This window comes from Lonchura striata, chromosome 1 (assembly GCF_050655825.1).
Source record: "Lonchura striata isolate lonStrDom1 chromosome 1, ASM5065582v1, whole genome shotgun sequence".
NCBI lineage: Eukaryota > Metazoa > Chordata > Aves > Passeriformes > Estrildidae > Lonchura > Lonchura striata.
Window position 1 is genome coordinate 31,046,748 of NC_140703.1, and position 15,150 is coordinate 31,061,897.

At 56.3% G+C, this 15,150-nt stretch overlaps 1 protein-coding gene across 4 annotated transcripts; it reads right to left on the bottom strand.

Annotated features, from left to right (window-relative positions):
* IFFO1 (intermediate filament family orphan 1) lies at positions 1-10,375 on the bottom strand. Of its 4 annotated transcripts, none has more exons than XM_085591950.1 (9): positions 9,657-10,375; positions 4,717-4,777; positions 4,536-4,631; positions 4,161-4,301; positions 3,073-3,257; positions 2,474-2,594; positions 1,682-1,774; positions 1,371-1,501; positions 1-755 (listed from the first exon to the last, which is right to left on the bottom strand). In XM_085591950.1, the coding sequence occupies exons 1-9, from the start codon at positions 10,337-10,339 to the stop codon at positions 653-655; spliced, it is 1,614 nt and encodes a 537-aa protein (XP_085448076.1). In that variant the 5' UTR covers positions 10,340-10,375; the 3' UTR covers positions 1-652. The 4 variants fall into 4 exon arrangements, with proteins under 4 accessions (XP_085448076.1, XP_085448095.1, XP_021404671.1 ...); XM_085591969.1 differs by having other exon boundaries at positions 3,073-3,233; positions 9,657-10,373; XM_021548996.3 differs by having other exon boundaries at positions 1,682-1,777; positions 9,657-10,372.
* Positions 10,376-15,150: the final 4,775 nt, after the last annotated feature.

The following is a 15,150-nucleotide window of genomic DNA, read 5'->3' on the forward strand; positions in this document are numbered from 1 at the left end:
TGTAGAAAAGGAAACTGTCCCATTTAATGACCTCGCCCCCGTAACACAGACGTGAGGGGCGGCAAAGCAAAGTGCACAGTGAGCGGGACTCAGCCCCCGCCCCGGAGAAGGCGTGGCAGGGCTGGGGGTGCCCGGCACGGCGTGGGGACCACCAGGTACCGGCCAGCAGCAAGGACAGGGAGAGCCCCGGGCTCGGTCCAGTTGGCACCAGTGTCAGGTCCAGTTTGCAGGGAGGTACGGCTCTCGTTCGGCTCCGTGTAGCGCAGGGAGGGCAGGGGCAGGTCAAGTGCACCAGGACGGAGGCCAGAGGAGGCGGGTCTGGGGCGCCTGGGAACACATCCTGCAGAACGCCACCGTGGCAGGTTTGGAGCCTCCCCGCCCAAACCACGGTTTAACCAAAGCAGGGAAAGGGAATAGAGAAGGGGCTGAAGGCAGAGCAGCCCGGGCAAGGGCCCTCAGGTCTATCTAGCTATTCCCATTTGCAAGGTATCCAATGAAGGGGCATGTGGGATCTGCCAAGCACTCCAAAACGAGAGTGAGCCTGGGCGACAGACGTTTACCAGCAGTTCCACGTCCCTGACAGTCTCTCCCAGGTGTGACTCAGGCAACCCCGTGCCAGGAAGGGGGTCCGAGGGAGCCGGGCCTCCCCTCATTATCTGATGGAAGCGTCGCTGGGAGGATCACGGTCAGATTCCTCGCTCTCCTCATTCGGGGCCGACTCGCTGTTGGAGGTCGGGGTGAAGGCAGGAGACTTTCTGCAGAGAACAGTAAAGGGCAGCAGTCATAGCATCACCCAGGGGCAGGGAAAGGACCCAGTCTGGTGTGGGCAGGGGTCACCAGAGCAAGGAGGAGAGAAGCTGAAGTGCCCCTTTGGGCATGTGTAAATCTGCAAGAATGCCTGGGTGCTGGGAGGGTGTTCCAGAGGACACCATTCCATTCCAGAGCATGAAGCAGAGCTGGGGGAGATACTGGAGGGACCTGCCCAGAGCACAACCCTGACAAGGTATGTAAGGCTAGGGGTCTGTGGAAGTCCACCACAGGGGTCCCCAGCCTGGAGCCACTCTGGCTCCAAAGGCCTTTGGGGACTTACACGATGTCCCTGCACAATGGAAGCTCCTCTCTCTCTCAGAGGTCTTGCTTCATGTGTCAGAAGTGACTCCTGTGTGTCAAAAAGGTCAAAAGTGACCTTCTGCAGAGGCAGCACCATGACCTGTGTGGAGGCCAGCCAGGAGTTCAACAGCCTCTGGGAACTGCCCTCTCTCCACATGAGGGCAGGGCAGGAGTTCTACCATGTCCTTCAGCTCCCTCTCACCACCACCCTGGCTTCAGACCCAGAGCCTGGGTGTCCTGGCTCTCCTGCTGGAGCTCACCTGTCCCCAGACTGGGTGATGAGCCGCCGGCAAGTCTCCATCTGCACATCCAAGCCTCGCTTCATGCTGCACATCTCCATGTACTCGTGGAGGTGCCGGTTCATGTCATTTTTGGCTGTAGCCAGTTCCAGCTGCTCAAGGGAAACAGTGCAAAGATGATCCCAGGGCACGTGGTGGGCATGGCCAGACCGAGGGGCTGTCACCCACATTGCCAGTGACTGCTCCAGCATTGTGTCTCACTCCCCCAGGGACTCACTCCCCCATCTCAGACCCTTCTGTGCCACCCCTCCCCCATTTCTTCCTTCTCCCACCTCTATTTGGTCGATGGTTTCTTGGTACTCCTTCTCACGGCTCTTGAACAGCGACTCTGTGTCCTTGATCACCTTCTCCAGGCTGTCATCCTGCTGCTGAGGAGAGCAGACAGCAGGTTTAGAGGCAGAGAAGCGTCCAACATGAGGAGCCAAAGGCAAGAGAGAGACAAATCAGAGAAAGAACTGGCAGCACAGGGAAAAGAGGAAGAAATATATACAGTGTAGTACAAATAAGACAGGAGTCAGTCTTGTCAACATGGACTTGAGAGACTCAGGACTCGCCACACTGGGCAGTGACACATCAGCCCAAACAAGTCCAGCATTGCACTGAAGATTTGGAGAGCAAAGACCATTCCCAAATATGACAGATCCCCAGGGGACTGCCAAGGGCCAAAGACCTGGGATGACAAGGGCTTTGGCCAGATACCAAGGCCCCTCTTCAGGCAGTTTTGCTACACAATGGGTAGCTGGGCTGGAGAACATGAGCAAGAATCACCAGACACCAGTCCAGCCAGAGGAAGTGTTCTGTTCAGGATGGGCTGTGGCTCTCCCCACGTGTGCACCCAGCCCTCAGTACACCCCTCAGGCTACAGGTCCCTGGCCTGTCTCTAAAAAGGAGACCTCGACAGGGATGCTGTAATGTACTCACGCAGAAAAGGCAGGAAAGCATCCTGTACCAGCCTGCAAAGGGAAAGGGCTGAAATCTGGTCTTTCAGAGAGCATCTTCCCAGGCTGAGGCAGGATCAAGTGTCCCAACCCAACAAGACCTCAGGGCCCTGTCACCACCGTTACCTCCCCCTGCACCTCTGCGGCTGCAATGGCATATCCAGAGAAGTCCTCCCAGAGGAGCAGCGTTTCTTCTGTCTCCTCCCACGTGAGGCTGTCACAGTCATCCTCAAAGTCATATTCTCTCCTGGGCACAAGGGAACAGCACGTCAGCACCCAGCAGGAGAGCACAGCAGGCAGGGGGCTGTGTTGGTGCCAAAGCCTTGCACCCGCTCACGGGCAGGGCTGCAGCTCTTGGGAATCTGGTTAGGGTGAACTCAGGTGTGCCCAAACCCAACAGCTGATGGGAAGGGGCTGGCCTTACAGTCAGGAGCCCCAGCAAATCCGGGCACAGATTCCCAAAAGACAGGAGGAGGGCAAGAGGAGGGGAGCTGGTCCAGCTCCCACTCTCGGCACAGGCGGGCTCAGGTCCCCCAGGGGGTCATTCCCACTGTGCCACAGAGCACAGGGTGACCATTCTCCACAGCAGCATCTCTCATCTCGCCCTCACCTGGGCAGGGAAGCCACAGACCACCCTCGCCCTCCCCATCCCAGGACCAGCAGGGAGCCTGGCGCTGGAGCCTGGCTCGACACCGTGGGCAGAGGTGCACAGCAGCCGCACTCACAGCTGGTTCAGCATCCTCTGCATTTCCTCATTGATACTCATGGCCGTGGTCTCGTCCTCCTCCTCCTCCTCAGGCTTCCGGGAGGCATCGCTCTCCGACAGCGAGGTGTCCTCGTCGCTGACCTGCTTGCGCTCCCGCTTCCGCCCCACCGAGGCTGGGACCTTAACGGGAGACAAGTGCAGAGACTACAGAAACGAGGCCGGGTCCGAGGGCAGGAGCAGGCAGTTGGGAGGAGATGGAGGGGAAAGGAATGGTGGAGGGACAGAAAGGCAGGGAAAGAGAGAAAGACAGAAAGAAAGGAAGGAAGAAGAGAGAGAGAGAGAGAGAGAGACGGGCTCATTATGATCAGGTTAAAGATGGGTGCAATGGATAAAACATGGTTTTAGCATTTTGTAAAATTAAAACTAAGCAACTAAAGATGGAATCTATGAATTTGATGAGAAAAAAACCAACATGGTTTTACTGTAGAAAAACTCAAATTGCCCACCACCCCAGTCCAGAGACAGGGAAACACAGTGACACAAACAGGAAAAAAGAGACAGTCTGAAAAAGGTGAAATATGTCAATATTTATAGGCCGACCTTTTTAAAAGAAAGTTTAAAATTTTTAAAATTTCTCAACTGAATGGAACTAACCAGTTGCTTCTGTAGGGACAAAGAGCAAGACAGAAAGGCAGCAACATCCAGAAAGAGAAAAGAGACAGAGACAGAGAAGAGAGACAGAGAGAAGATGACGGAGAGGGGAAGGGAAAGGAAAGAGATGGAGTTAGAGACAGACACTCAAGCAACTTGTCTCCCTCCTGCAGCTGTTCCCCTAGCACTGTGATGTCCCCGGGCCCAACACCAACAGGTCAGCAAGAGGTGGAGGGGACTCTTGATCTCCAAAGCAACATCTGAAGCTTTCCACCTCCACTCTGTGCCCTCTAGCCTGGTCCTCCCGAGAGAGACAGAAAGCAAGGGACCACAAGGAGCGAGGGTGACCAAGTGTCTCCCCTAGCAGGGGGCTGGTGTTGTCTCTTCTACCTCCTTTGGGATCTCTCCTCCCCAGAGCTGGTGGCTGAGTCGGGAGCAGCAGCGGGCGCTTCTCACCTGAAACATCTTGATCATGTCCTCGCAGTTCCGCTGCTGTGCCACATCACACAGCTTGGCAGTGATGTCGATGCGACGGCAGATGTCCATGTCCACCTTCATGGCCTTCTCCTGGATCTTGGTGTCCAGCTCCGTGATGTTCTGAACCCACGGCACCACAGGAAGGGGACAGAAGAGGAATATTACACAAGATGGCAATCGATGCCCCCACGTTCCTCCTCATGCAGGACTACTCCCACATCCCTGCTTTGCTCACTGCACCCCAGACCAACCCTCCCAGTTGCTGGATGGGCCCCACCAAGGAACTGCTTTTTTACGTGGCCCGCCACGTGGGTAGGACACTGCTGTGGGGTTGGAGAGGGATTAGGGACTCACATTGCTCATCAGTCCCTTGAAGACAACAAGCTCTGCCTTGAGCTGCTCCACCTTCATGGCCAGCTCCTCCTGGCAAGCTTCGGCCTCCTGGGCTTCCTGCGCCGGGGAAAGAGAAAGATGGGTAAATCAGCAGCAGTGTGGGGCAGCTGGGGTGCAGAAAAGGGGGAACAGCAAGGCTCACCTCCTGCAGCTCAGTCACCCGGTCCTGAAGCTGGACACGCACCGTGTACTCCTCTTCCCATCTAGGGAGACAAACGCTGGTCAGACCCCATCGGCCTCGCCTCGCCGGCTGCCAAAGGGAGAGGACGGGGCGGCAGCTGCTCACCCCAAAGCTATCCGGGAGCGGGGGATGACAGCACCAGGGTGGGAAGGAGAACGTGCCCAGGAATGCATGGCCTCTTGTTTTCAGGGATGGCAGCTGCCAAGCCCATCGGCCCCCCCGGGCACAAATGCTGCCCCAGCACGGCCGCCCTGCCGTGGGGGGAGCTGGGGACACCGACTGCAGGCTCTGCACGGCAGCTGGGAGCACGCCGGGGCTGGCAAAGGCATGACACCACGGCCTGTCACAGCCCACCCGCCTCTCCATCTGCCCCTGAGCCCCACAGCCCTGGGTCACAGCAGCTCCAACCCCCAACAATGGGTCTGCAGGTGTACTGCAGAGCTGCCCCCACCTGCACCGCTTTTGCGACCACATTCGTGTGTCTGCAGCGTTGCAGTTCAGGCTGTCCAGAAGCACAAACCCTGATCCTGACCAAACCACCTCACAGTGTGAAGTGACCACGATGTGCATGAAGGGCTGCTCTTCTGCCTGTCCCAGTGCAGAGCACCGCCCCGGGCCAGGCCACGCTGCCTGGGCAGGGGCACAAGACCCCTTGGCTCTACTGCTAAGTAACAGACTGGATTAAGGAACACTGTGTTCATCCCACAAGGAAGCAGGATGGATTCTGCCACTTTATGCCAGGCTGTCCGGTGGGTATTGGGCTCTGCAGCTTTGCAAAAAGCAGAGCTGTAAGGCGCCCAGCCTTGCTGTGCAAAGGCACATCCCCTAGCAATTATTATATTATATTTCACTGCATGAGATCAACCTCTTGGATCTCACTGCAGTGTTGGCCCAGCCCACGGTCTGTTGGGAGTCCATCAAGTCCTACAGCTCTTGGCTTAATGAGGATCCCATAGAGCAAGGGGGGTGGCATGTGCTGTGGTGCAGCATGGGGCAGGGCTGCTGCATTCTTACCCAGCTCCTGGCTCTTCTGGGAGAGCCAGATTTTTCTGAGAAAGCGAGATCTCTCTGGGATAGCAACCAGAGCTGGGCTCTTCCCGGTGCTGTGAGGTCTGGTTTCTATTTAATGCCTACAAGCACCAACACAGACACTGCGACTCTGCACAAGGATGTGAAAAATCTCTCCTCTCACTTACCCACACCAAGTCTGAACAATAAATCCGAAGGTCTAGGAGGCCAGAAAGCGTATGAAAAGCCCTCAGATTTGTTATCTCAGGGTATCTGGACAATCTGAGGATGTGGGAGAGCCCTGGCTTGTGAATTTCTAAGCTCTTAAAGCTAGCAATGCTGCTCCTTACTCAAACAAGGACAAAAGCACACACTCCTGTTGGTGTTGGATCCATACCACAGCTTCAGAAGAGGAATCAAAGATTGTTCCCATCCCTTTGGGAAAAGAGAGATGAAGGGAAAAGAAAGGAGAAAGTTAAAAGGTAGAATTGCCCTTATATGGGAACTGCTCAAACAAAGCCTCCCTCCCCAGGGACAAAAACGCCTTCCACCATAATAAAAAAATTTCAGCATCTTTCTTGGTGTGGCACTGCCTCTTTTTTGGTCCCCGCCTCCCTCTGGGTCTCTATATAGCCCAGACTCACTGGGGACGTAAAGCACAGCTGCAAATCCTGCTGAGAGTTCATTTCACACCAATGCTGTGGAAGACGACAGCAGGTCACATACACACCGGCTTAAAAGGCAGGAGAAAAGAGAGACAAATCCCCCCACCAGGGACAACTCCGTGCACCCATCCACTGCGAACCTCTCTCCCTCATCTCCTGCCTGGCTCCTTCTCCCCTGCTCCCTCCTGCAATGCACCACTCCTAATAATAACCTGCCTGCAGCACTGCGCCCGCCGCCAGGTCGCTGCCAGCTGGAAGCAAGGCTGCCCCGCACAACCCCAGGGCCAGCGGTGCACCAAGGGCACAGGGGAGGTCCTCCCTGCACTGCTGCAAAGCAACAACCTGCCCAAAGGCAGACAGCCAGGGCAGCAGGGTCCCAGCTGCACGCAGACCTGACCATCTCCTTGTCAGCTAGGGGACAGCTCTCCCAAAGCCAGGGACCTGGAAAGATGCAGTGCTGTCCCTGCCACGTGTGTCCCTTCAACAAGTTCACTTAGAAAAATCAACAATTCCCCCATCCATTTTAAAAATCCTGCTCACTGCAACAGGCACTTACCCCATCCTGCAGGGTCAGTGCACACCGGGGCTTTGGGCTGCTCGGGGCCTGAGGCTCCCCTTATCCCCCCTCTTGCCACATCTGAGCTATGCTGGAGCTCACCTCAGTGGGGATGGCCCTGCAGCCTGGCACAGCTCCTCAGAGGGCAATTACAACAACAAAACACTTCTTGAAGCATTTTAATAAACAAGAGGGCTTATAAGAATGATGGAGAGACTTTGTACCAGACCTTTTGCCTGCAGTGACAAGAGGTGAAGGTTTTAACCTGAAAGAAGGCAGGTTTAGATTGGACATAAGGAACAATTTTTTATGACGGTGGTGAGACACTGGAGCAGGTTGCCCAGAGAAGTTGTAGATAGCCTATCACTGGAAATGTTCAAGGTCAGCACTTTGAGCAACCTGACCTAGTGAAACCTCACAGCAGGGAGGGAGATAGGGCTGGGTCACCCCTAAAGGCCTTCTCCAACCCAAACCATTCTGTGACTCTAACACACTGTGTTGTAGCACTGCCCACTCCACACCTCCAGTGTGTCCTTGCAACATCCAGGATAAGAACTACTTGTGAATACAAGTACTAGGTGTAGCAGACAGCACAAACCTGATGAGACTCCCAGATCCCCAGCACTTTGCAAGTTTGTGTGATATTCACAGACACCCTTTGCCCCTATCCAGGCCACCTAATTTCAGTCTGCTCCTCCCAAGTGCAGCCCCTGTGAGCCTCTCTCCTGCTGCTACAATTATTCTCATCCTTCCCTACAGCCCCCAGAGCCTTCCTGGATCCCTGACTTGAATTTCAGACCCTGTGTATCCGGAGAGAAGCTCCTGCTGCACTGCTCCAAGTGCTGTGGGGCACACAGCAGCAACACTGTCCTGATAAAAGCACAAGCTCCAGCACCCAAGCCATGAGTAAGAGAACTGGGAAGTCCTGTGTTAATATGGCCTCTTCCATCTGTCTCCAGGCAGGTGGCAAAGGCATGACACCAGCTGCACTGTCCCCATGGCAGATCACAGCCCACCGGGAAGGGAACTCTCAGCTCCCAAGGGATGTTGGTGTCAGCCCCCAGCATGGAGAAGGGTGTGGAAACTGAATCCTTCTGTTCCATTCCCCTGTTTGGGACCTGGCTGTACCATCAGAAAGTTCCCAGTGCTGGATAAGGTCTGGGGGTGGGGTCTGCTTTCCCCCAGCTCCTGGTAACACACACCAAAAATAGATCCCACCATAACAGCAGCTCATAGCAGCTTGTGGTGCCCCTCCATCTCACCCTCAGCAGTCCCTCTGTCAACCCCTCTGCAGCCTTCCCTGAAGCTCACTTGCCAGAGCAGGACAACCCTGAAAAGCTCTCCATTCTCCCAAAGTTTCAGCAGCACCAACAAACCTAACTTGGTCTTCTCTGGCTGACCCACTTTGATTGTCAAGCTTTCCTGGCCAAGAAACAGGATCCAGCTTCCCACTCTCTGATCTGAAAATGCAATGCAAGGAGTGCTGCTCCTCTCTGGAGAAGGACCCTGACCACTGGCTTAATCATAAAAGGCCTTAGGTACATGCAGCAGTTGGTGGGAAAGAAAAATGCCAACTCTTCCTTTCCATGTGCCTTGCTCAGTGCCTCCAGAGCATCTGACAGGCAAGTTTGCCCAGCCTAAGCCTTATAAAGCCAAAAGCACAGGGTGTCACCTTGGACCCCAGCCTTGATATTGGCATTGTGGCCGTGCAGAACTGGTGGGTGGCACAGCCCCTGTGGGGAGTTGGGAGTGGAATCACAAACTTTCTAACTGCGTCCAAAGCGTCATAACGGGACTTCTGAAAAAACCCCAAAGCACTGGCTGGGGTGGTGTCAGTCCCCAGTGACACTCTTGCCCAGCCCCATGCTCTGACCCTCCGACGCCAGCCCAGCCTGATCTCATCCTACGTGCGGATCCGGGGGCAGCCTCGGAAACTGGCCGGACACAAAACCACCGCTGGCAAGAGGCAAGAGCGGCGGCCACCCTGCACGGGAAAGAAGAACCGGCCAAGAGATTAGCTTTGCATTCTGCTTCGCCCTTCTCCAAGGCACGTGCCAAGCCACAGCTATTTTGGGTCGGGAGGAAAGCCCCCGAGGAGTGGGGTGTCCTGCCTCGGCTCTCTGCTGCTGAGGGGCCAGCTGGAGAGCACTGCAGAGGGAAAGGGCCTAGGAGAGGCCAGCCAACCTGCTGAAGGGCTTCTCGACACCTTCTGACACGTTCAGAGAACTCCTTCCTTCCCAGCAGCTTTCTCCTATCCAAACCCACTCACTGCTGCATGTCCACCCTCCTCAGCTACTTTCAGGCTGCTCCTCCTTCTTGAGTACTTCCAGATCCCCTTGGTTTTAAAACACAGCTCCTGGGTTATTCCTTCCCTGCCTGGAAAAGCATTTCTAGTCCCTCATGCCAGGTTGGTAAGATGGAACAAGGCTCAACGAACATCCCGAGGGGGTTCGCACACCAGGCGGCAAGGGAGGAGACCCAGGCACAAACAAATGCTTTCAGGAGTCCACATTTTTCCTCGTGCTGCCTGTGCTCCCGAGAAGTCCGGCCAGGACCGTCGCCTTCCCTCCCTGCTTGCCCCTCACATCGCGCACCGGACAGAGCCCTGCAGGCGATAGTTTCGGTCCCGGGGAATGCCGCCGGTGCCCCTCGCTCCCGCCGCCCCTCCTCACCTGCGCTTGTACTCGTCGCGCTCCCTCTTCACCTTGGCCAGCACGTTGTAGAGGGCTCGGATCTCGGGGGTGATGGTGTCGATCTGCACTCCCACCCCGTCGGGGTGGACCCAGGAGACGCCCGGTCCCTGCACCAGGGTGGTCTCGGGCCCCGGGCCGAGCCGCCGGGCTTGCGAGAAGGACCAGATGGTGCCGGGCATGAAGCGGGAGCCGGCGGAGAAGGCGGACGGCTGGCCGGGACCGCCGGGGCGGGAGCCGGGCGACCCCAGCGCCCGGGCCGAGCCCAGCCCCAGCCCCGGCCCCAGCCCGAGCCCCAGCGTGCGGATGGGACCCACGAAGCCGGTCTGCACCGCCTGGTCCCGGCGCGGGGGCCCGCGGCCGCGGCCGCCCGCCCCCTCCTCCAGCGCCTGCTGCAGCTGCTTCTCCAGCTGCCGGTTGCGCCGCTCCAGCTCGTGGACCTTGGCCAGGAAGCAGCGGAACCGCAGGTTCAGCGTCTTGAGGACGCTGATGTTGGAGCCCAGGTCGTTGCGGAGGGCCATGGCGGCGGGCGGCGCGGGGAAGGGGCCGGCGGGCGGCTCCCCGCCCAGGGGCTCGGCGGCGGCCGGCGGCGGCAGCTCGGGGCCCGCCAGCCCCTGCTGCTCCTGCGGCAGGAGGAAGAGGTTGGGGCCGAAGAGCGGGTTCATGGCGGCGGCGGGACGGGGCGGGGAGCGCCGGGCGGGGGGATGCGCCCGGCCGGCCCCGGCGGCGGGGGCGCGGCTTCCGCTGCGGCGGGGATGCGGCGGCGGCCGCCCGGAGCCGCCCCCGCTGCCGCCCGTCCCCGCCGCCGGTCCCGGGCGGAGCGAGCAGGACAGGGAGCGCCGCAGAACCTCCCTTTCCCCTGCCGGGCCCCGTCCCTGCCCCGCCGAGGGGCGGCCCGGCCTCCCCGGAGGGTTTCGGGGCGCCCCGGGGCGAAGGGACGCGGCCCGGTCCAGCAGGATTCCCCGGAGGGAAGTCCCTCTCCGGCACCGCTAGCTGAAGCCCCGCCTGCTACTGATTTCCGTAACTAGCCCAGCCGCAGCACGGTGTGCTTCTACCTCCTTTTTAATATTTTATTCCTTTTTTTTGGCATAGACTTTAGTGCTTGCCCGGAGCTGCCCCCCTAAAAGAGGGCATAACTTCTCCTCTGCACCCCAAACCCTCTCGTTATCCCCTCTCTCGAGCCCCCCCAGACAGCCCTGTCCCTGCCGTGCCGGCAGCCCGCCCGCGGGGAGCTGCCGCCGGACAATGGCGAGCCAGCGGGCAGAGGAGGCTGTGTGCGGGCAGCCTCTCAGATATCATGCTTGGCTTGCAACTGGCCTCCTCCTTCCTTGTTCACGAAGCAGCCTCGGGTCTTGTTTCATGTCCCTTATTTCAGCCCACTTTCGGTCATTCCCTCTTACCCCGACCTCAGGTGAATTGTGCAGAAAGCGCTGGCGTCGCCCCTCACCCCATTATCCAGTGGGAGGAGACCGCGCACAAATTGATCACTACATAAATATTTTATGGATGTGGACACCTGTGTTCCTTTGCTGTGTGTGTGCTCCTGGCCCGTTCCCCCAAATTGAGGAGCTGAGCTGTCTCAGCTGAGCCGTCAGCGAGGGGTGAGTGAGCCGGGGGCTGGAATTCAAAGAGATGCCCAGCACCACACTGCACTGAGCTCTGTGGTAGGAGCTGGGCATGCTCCAGTGGGGCAGCCCTTCCCTTGGGATCCAGTGTACGGCTCAAGCCACACTGCCAGGAACTTCCTGGCTCCACTGAGGATGGCCAGTTTTGTGAGCCTTGACTGAGAGTCTGCCTATTTCCTGTTCCCTGCTGCTTCTCCTCCAGGACTACAGGTCTCCTCCGTCCCTCCATTATTCTTGTGCCATCCTGAGCTGGGAGCAGTCCAAATCAAATTTGTTCCCCTCTCCTGCCTTGCTGTGTCCAGCATCAGTTATATCCTGTGGCCTGCCTATCTCCCCTGTCCTGCCCATGACTCAAGGCTCCCCACAGCATTTATAATACTTCCTCTCCCGCCAGTAACCATCTGCATCCTCCCTGGCACACCCATGACCACTGGAACTCAACTGCATTTCAGTCCCTCCGAGATTGGCTTTGGGGAAGAAGTGAGCTTTCCTCTTCTGTCACCTCCTTTTTAACACTTCTCGAGCAGATGTTCCTTTGCTCTGCCTCTGATTAGGGAGGCTGAGCAGTGGCAAGCAGTGCTTTTGTCCAGGGAGAGGAGGGCAGGAAGGCTTTCCTCATGGGCAGGCAGAAGAGATCCCCAAACTCATAAAACCAGTGCTGCAACAGCAGCTGGTAGGGAGCAATGTGCCCGGCAGCAATACAACCAAATACACACGCAGGGAAAAGAGCAGGACAGATGGACAAGAGGGATCCCAGTCAAGAAGCTTGTTTTGAAGCAGCAGTGACAGTTCCAGCTCTGGAACCTCCCAGCATGTGACCTTCAGCCACCACTGACTCCCTCCTTCCTGCTGCCACAGCCTGCCTGCGTGCCTGGCAGCCCGTGCTTTCTGCCAGCATCCTCCTCCTCCCACACCCCTGGTTTTACCCCCCTGCATCTGGGCCAGCAAGGTCAGAGCGGGGGATCTGCTGCTGCGTGCAGCCAGTGAAGAGCAAGGCAAGAGCAACGCCACAAAGCGTGCAGCAAGTGCTTTCCCAAGCTCTGCTTGGCCTGCTCCTGTCCAGCTGGGGAAACCCAGCCAGTGGAGCTGATTAATGAAATGCCAGTAGAGGAAGGCATTGCCATCCATCAGGAAAAGCTTTTTTTACCAGCAGGCCAGCACAGCACTGGAGCAGGTGGTGGGATCTCTGTCTGTGGTGGTTCTTGGGGCTCAGCTGTGCAAATCCAGTGATGTGACCTAGTGCCAGGACAGCCCTGCTTACAGGGACTAGGCTACAGACCTCCAGCACCTCTTCCCACCAACACTCCTGCTGCCTCCTGGACAGGAGGCACTGTGGACCCTCCTTTTTTCTTTAACTTCCCATGCTTAGGATACTTGCTGGGGTAAAGGGTTCCTACTGATGCAGACTGGGGCAAAGGGCCAACTTGTTCTATTTATTCCTGCAGAAGGCCAGGAGCTAGAGACAATCCTGCTACCCAGGGGACCACAGCACTTCTCCTCCGGGCCTCAATCTCACTGCAGCACAACAGCTCCTTCTCCTCATCTTCCCCTCTTGGCTCACCTAGCACTTCTCCAGACCCTCCCACTGCTCCTGCTCCCAGTTTATCAGCTCAGGGTCAACAGTGGCACTGCTGGGCTGCAGCTGCTGACATGCAGAGCTGCTCATTAAAGCTCTTAAATTCATTCCTGTAGCCAATGTGAAAAAAGACACTTACTTGCAAACATGGTGGTATTTATCTTCCACAGATTTTAAGGCCAAGAAAGAAACGCTGCATTTTCTGACCCTGTGCAAAACAGACAGTGCAAATGCCTGTAGTTCAGATCAGGTACTTGTGTGGGACTCTGTTCCTAGTTGCTGACAGCACAGTAAAAAGAGATTAAGTCTCTACCACTATCCTCCATGGGCAAAACAAGGTAGGTTCCCCAGGTGGCCACCTCCTATTAAAATCACCTGTCTCCTTTGCATTTGCCCAGCTGTAACATCCATTACCAGGCTGAGATGCTCCTCCTCTCCCAGATCTCAGAAGCTCTTGGTAGCTAACACATCCTCCTTGCAAAGGCACTTTGTAGGTCAAACCTGTCCAAATCAGCTCCACAGCTTTCACAGAGGCTCTTTTTGTATGGCATTGGTGTCTCTGGTGTGTCTGTACCCTATCTCCCTGCTCCCCTTTCCCTCTGAGTGCCTCAGTGTTGCCTTCTGCCTTGCACAACATTGCTGAAGTATTTCTGTGTGAACTCTCAAGTCTTCCAACTTCCAAGATTCTTCACTAAAACTGACCCATAAAATTGCTTCTATCCACAACCAGAGGGAGGTGTTGCAATGCACACAGAACTTCTGGGCCTAGCAAAGTCATCAGCCCAGTCAGCTGCCTGGATTTGGGTGCAAATCTGGAGAAATTGGTGTAGAGGAACAGTTGCCAGCAGCGGCTGGGTGATCACCAGACTTAACACAAAGAAATGTTCCTGTCTAACAGCAAAGGAGGGAATGGATTTTCTTCTAAAAATACACAAACACCAGTCCAGGGGGGAGTTTTGGAGCCAGATCTTCATGAGAAAGCACTTCTAGGCAGTACTAGAGCCCGGGACCCAAATGACTTTACCTTCTCAGCAGCTCCCCCTGACTCCATCAGGCAGGTGGGACTTGCAGACATCCTCCTCAGGAACTCTCCACATCCTCCCTAGCAGGGATGGACAGCCTGGGGGAGCAAGACCCACTGATGGGACTTTGGCCTTTTGTGGATTCAGCCCCTACAAAAGCATCTGTATCTCTGGGTGTTATGTGCAATGCAGTGTGTGCACGAAGATCCAGATTTCATACCCAAGTCCCTGGAATGTGCAGTGCAGGGCTTCAGCCCCTTCCTCTGGATACAGCCAGGCACGAGGCAGTGCAGCCAGGAGCAGCACGCCTGGCCCGGACAGACATTACAGCACATGACATCACTGGAGTCAGTGGCTGACCCCCGTTGCTACTGGAGTCTCTTCTCTTTCCATTACACACTCCTGTCCCCAGAAGTCTTAATTTTCCTTCCTGCACCGCCCCAAGGGTGCAGCAGTGCAGGGCTGCCTCCCTCCCGGCGTGCGGAGGGGAGCTGCTGGAGCCTGCAAGGCAGGAGCTGCCAGCTGCCCGTCTTCACTGTGCCCTGATAAGTCTTCTCCAACAGATTCCCAGTGTGGGGAGAGGACTGCATGCAGCACAGGGAACAGATAGCACGACTTCTCTCAACAAGCTTTTCATCTGTGACAGCATTTTTACCCCTCAGATCTGCTTTCAATCCTTGCTCTGCCTCGGCTCTTGCTTTGCTCTGTCTCAGCTCTTGCAAGCCTCGTTATCAGCAGCTTTCAGATATTACAGCACATTAAAGGAAGGTACTGAAAGATGATCCAGCAGTCACATTCTCCAGAAATCTCAGCTTTCAGGTAACAAAAGATTCCCAGAGTATGGAGGCAGCTACAAGCACAAGCCTAATGTGACCACAGCCTTGCACCAGAATGCAGAGGAAGCCACCAAGCTTTGTCCTCAGCTGCTGCATCCCCAGCTCAATGCTCAATGCTGGCATTTCGATGTCAGACTCAACATCATCTCTCTGAGCAGTGATAACTGCAACAGCTGAAATCAAGAACAGGAGAGCAAACCACCAAAGAGAGATGAAAATTTATCCCATCTCTTCCCAGCTATAACAAAAGGTTTGCAGGCATGCCAAGTGATTGGAACAATGCTCAGCAAGAGAGAAGTTTTCTTGACACAGTTAAAGCAGCGGTTATTCCTGCATTTAAGGGCTGAAATTCTGTCATAATTTGGACATTGCTGGAAGCCAGACTGTTACCTTGGGATCCCAGCCAGGAAAACTCTA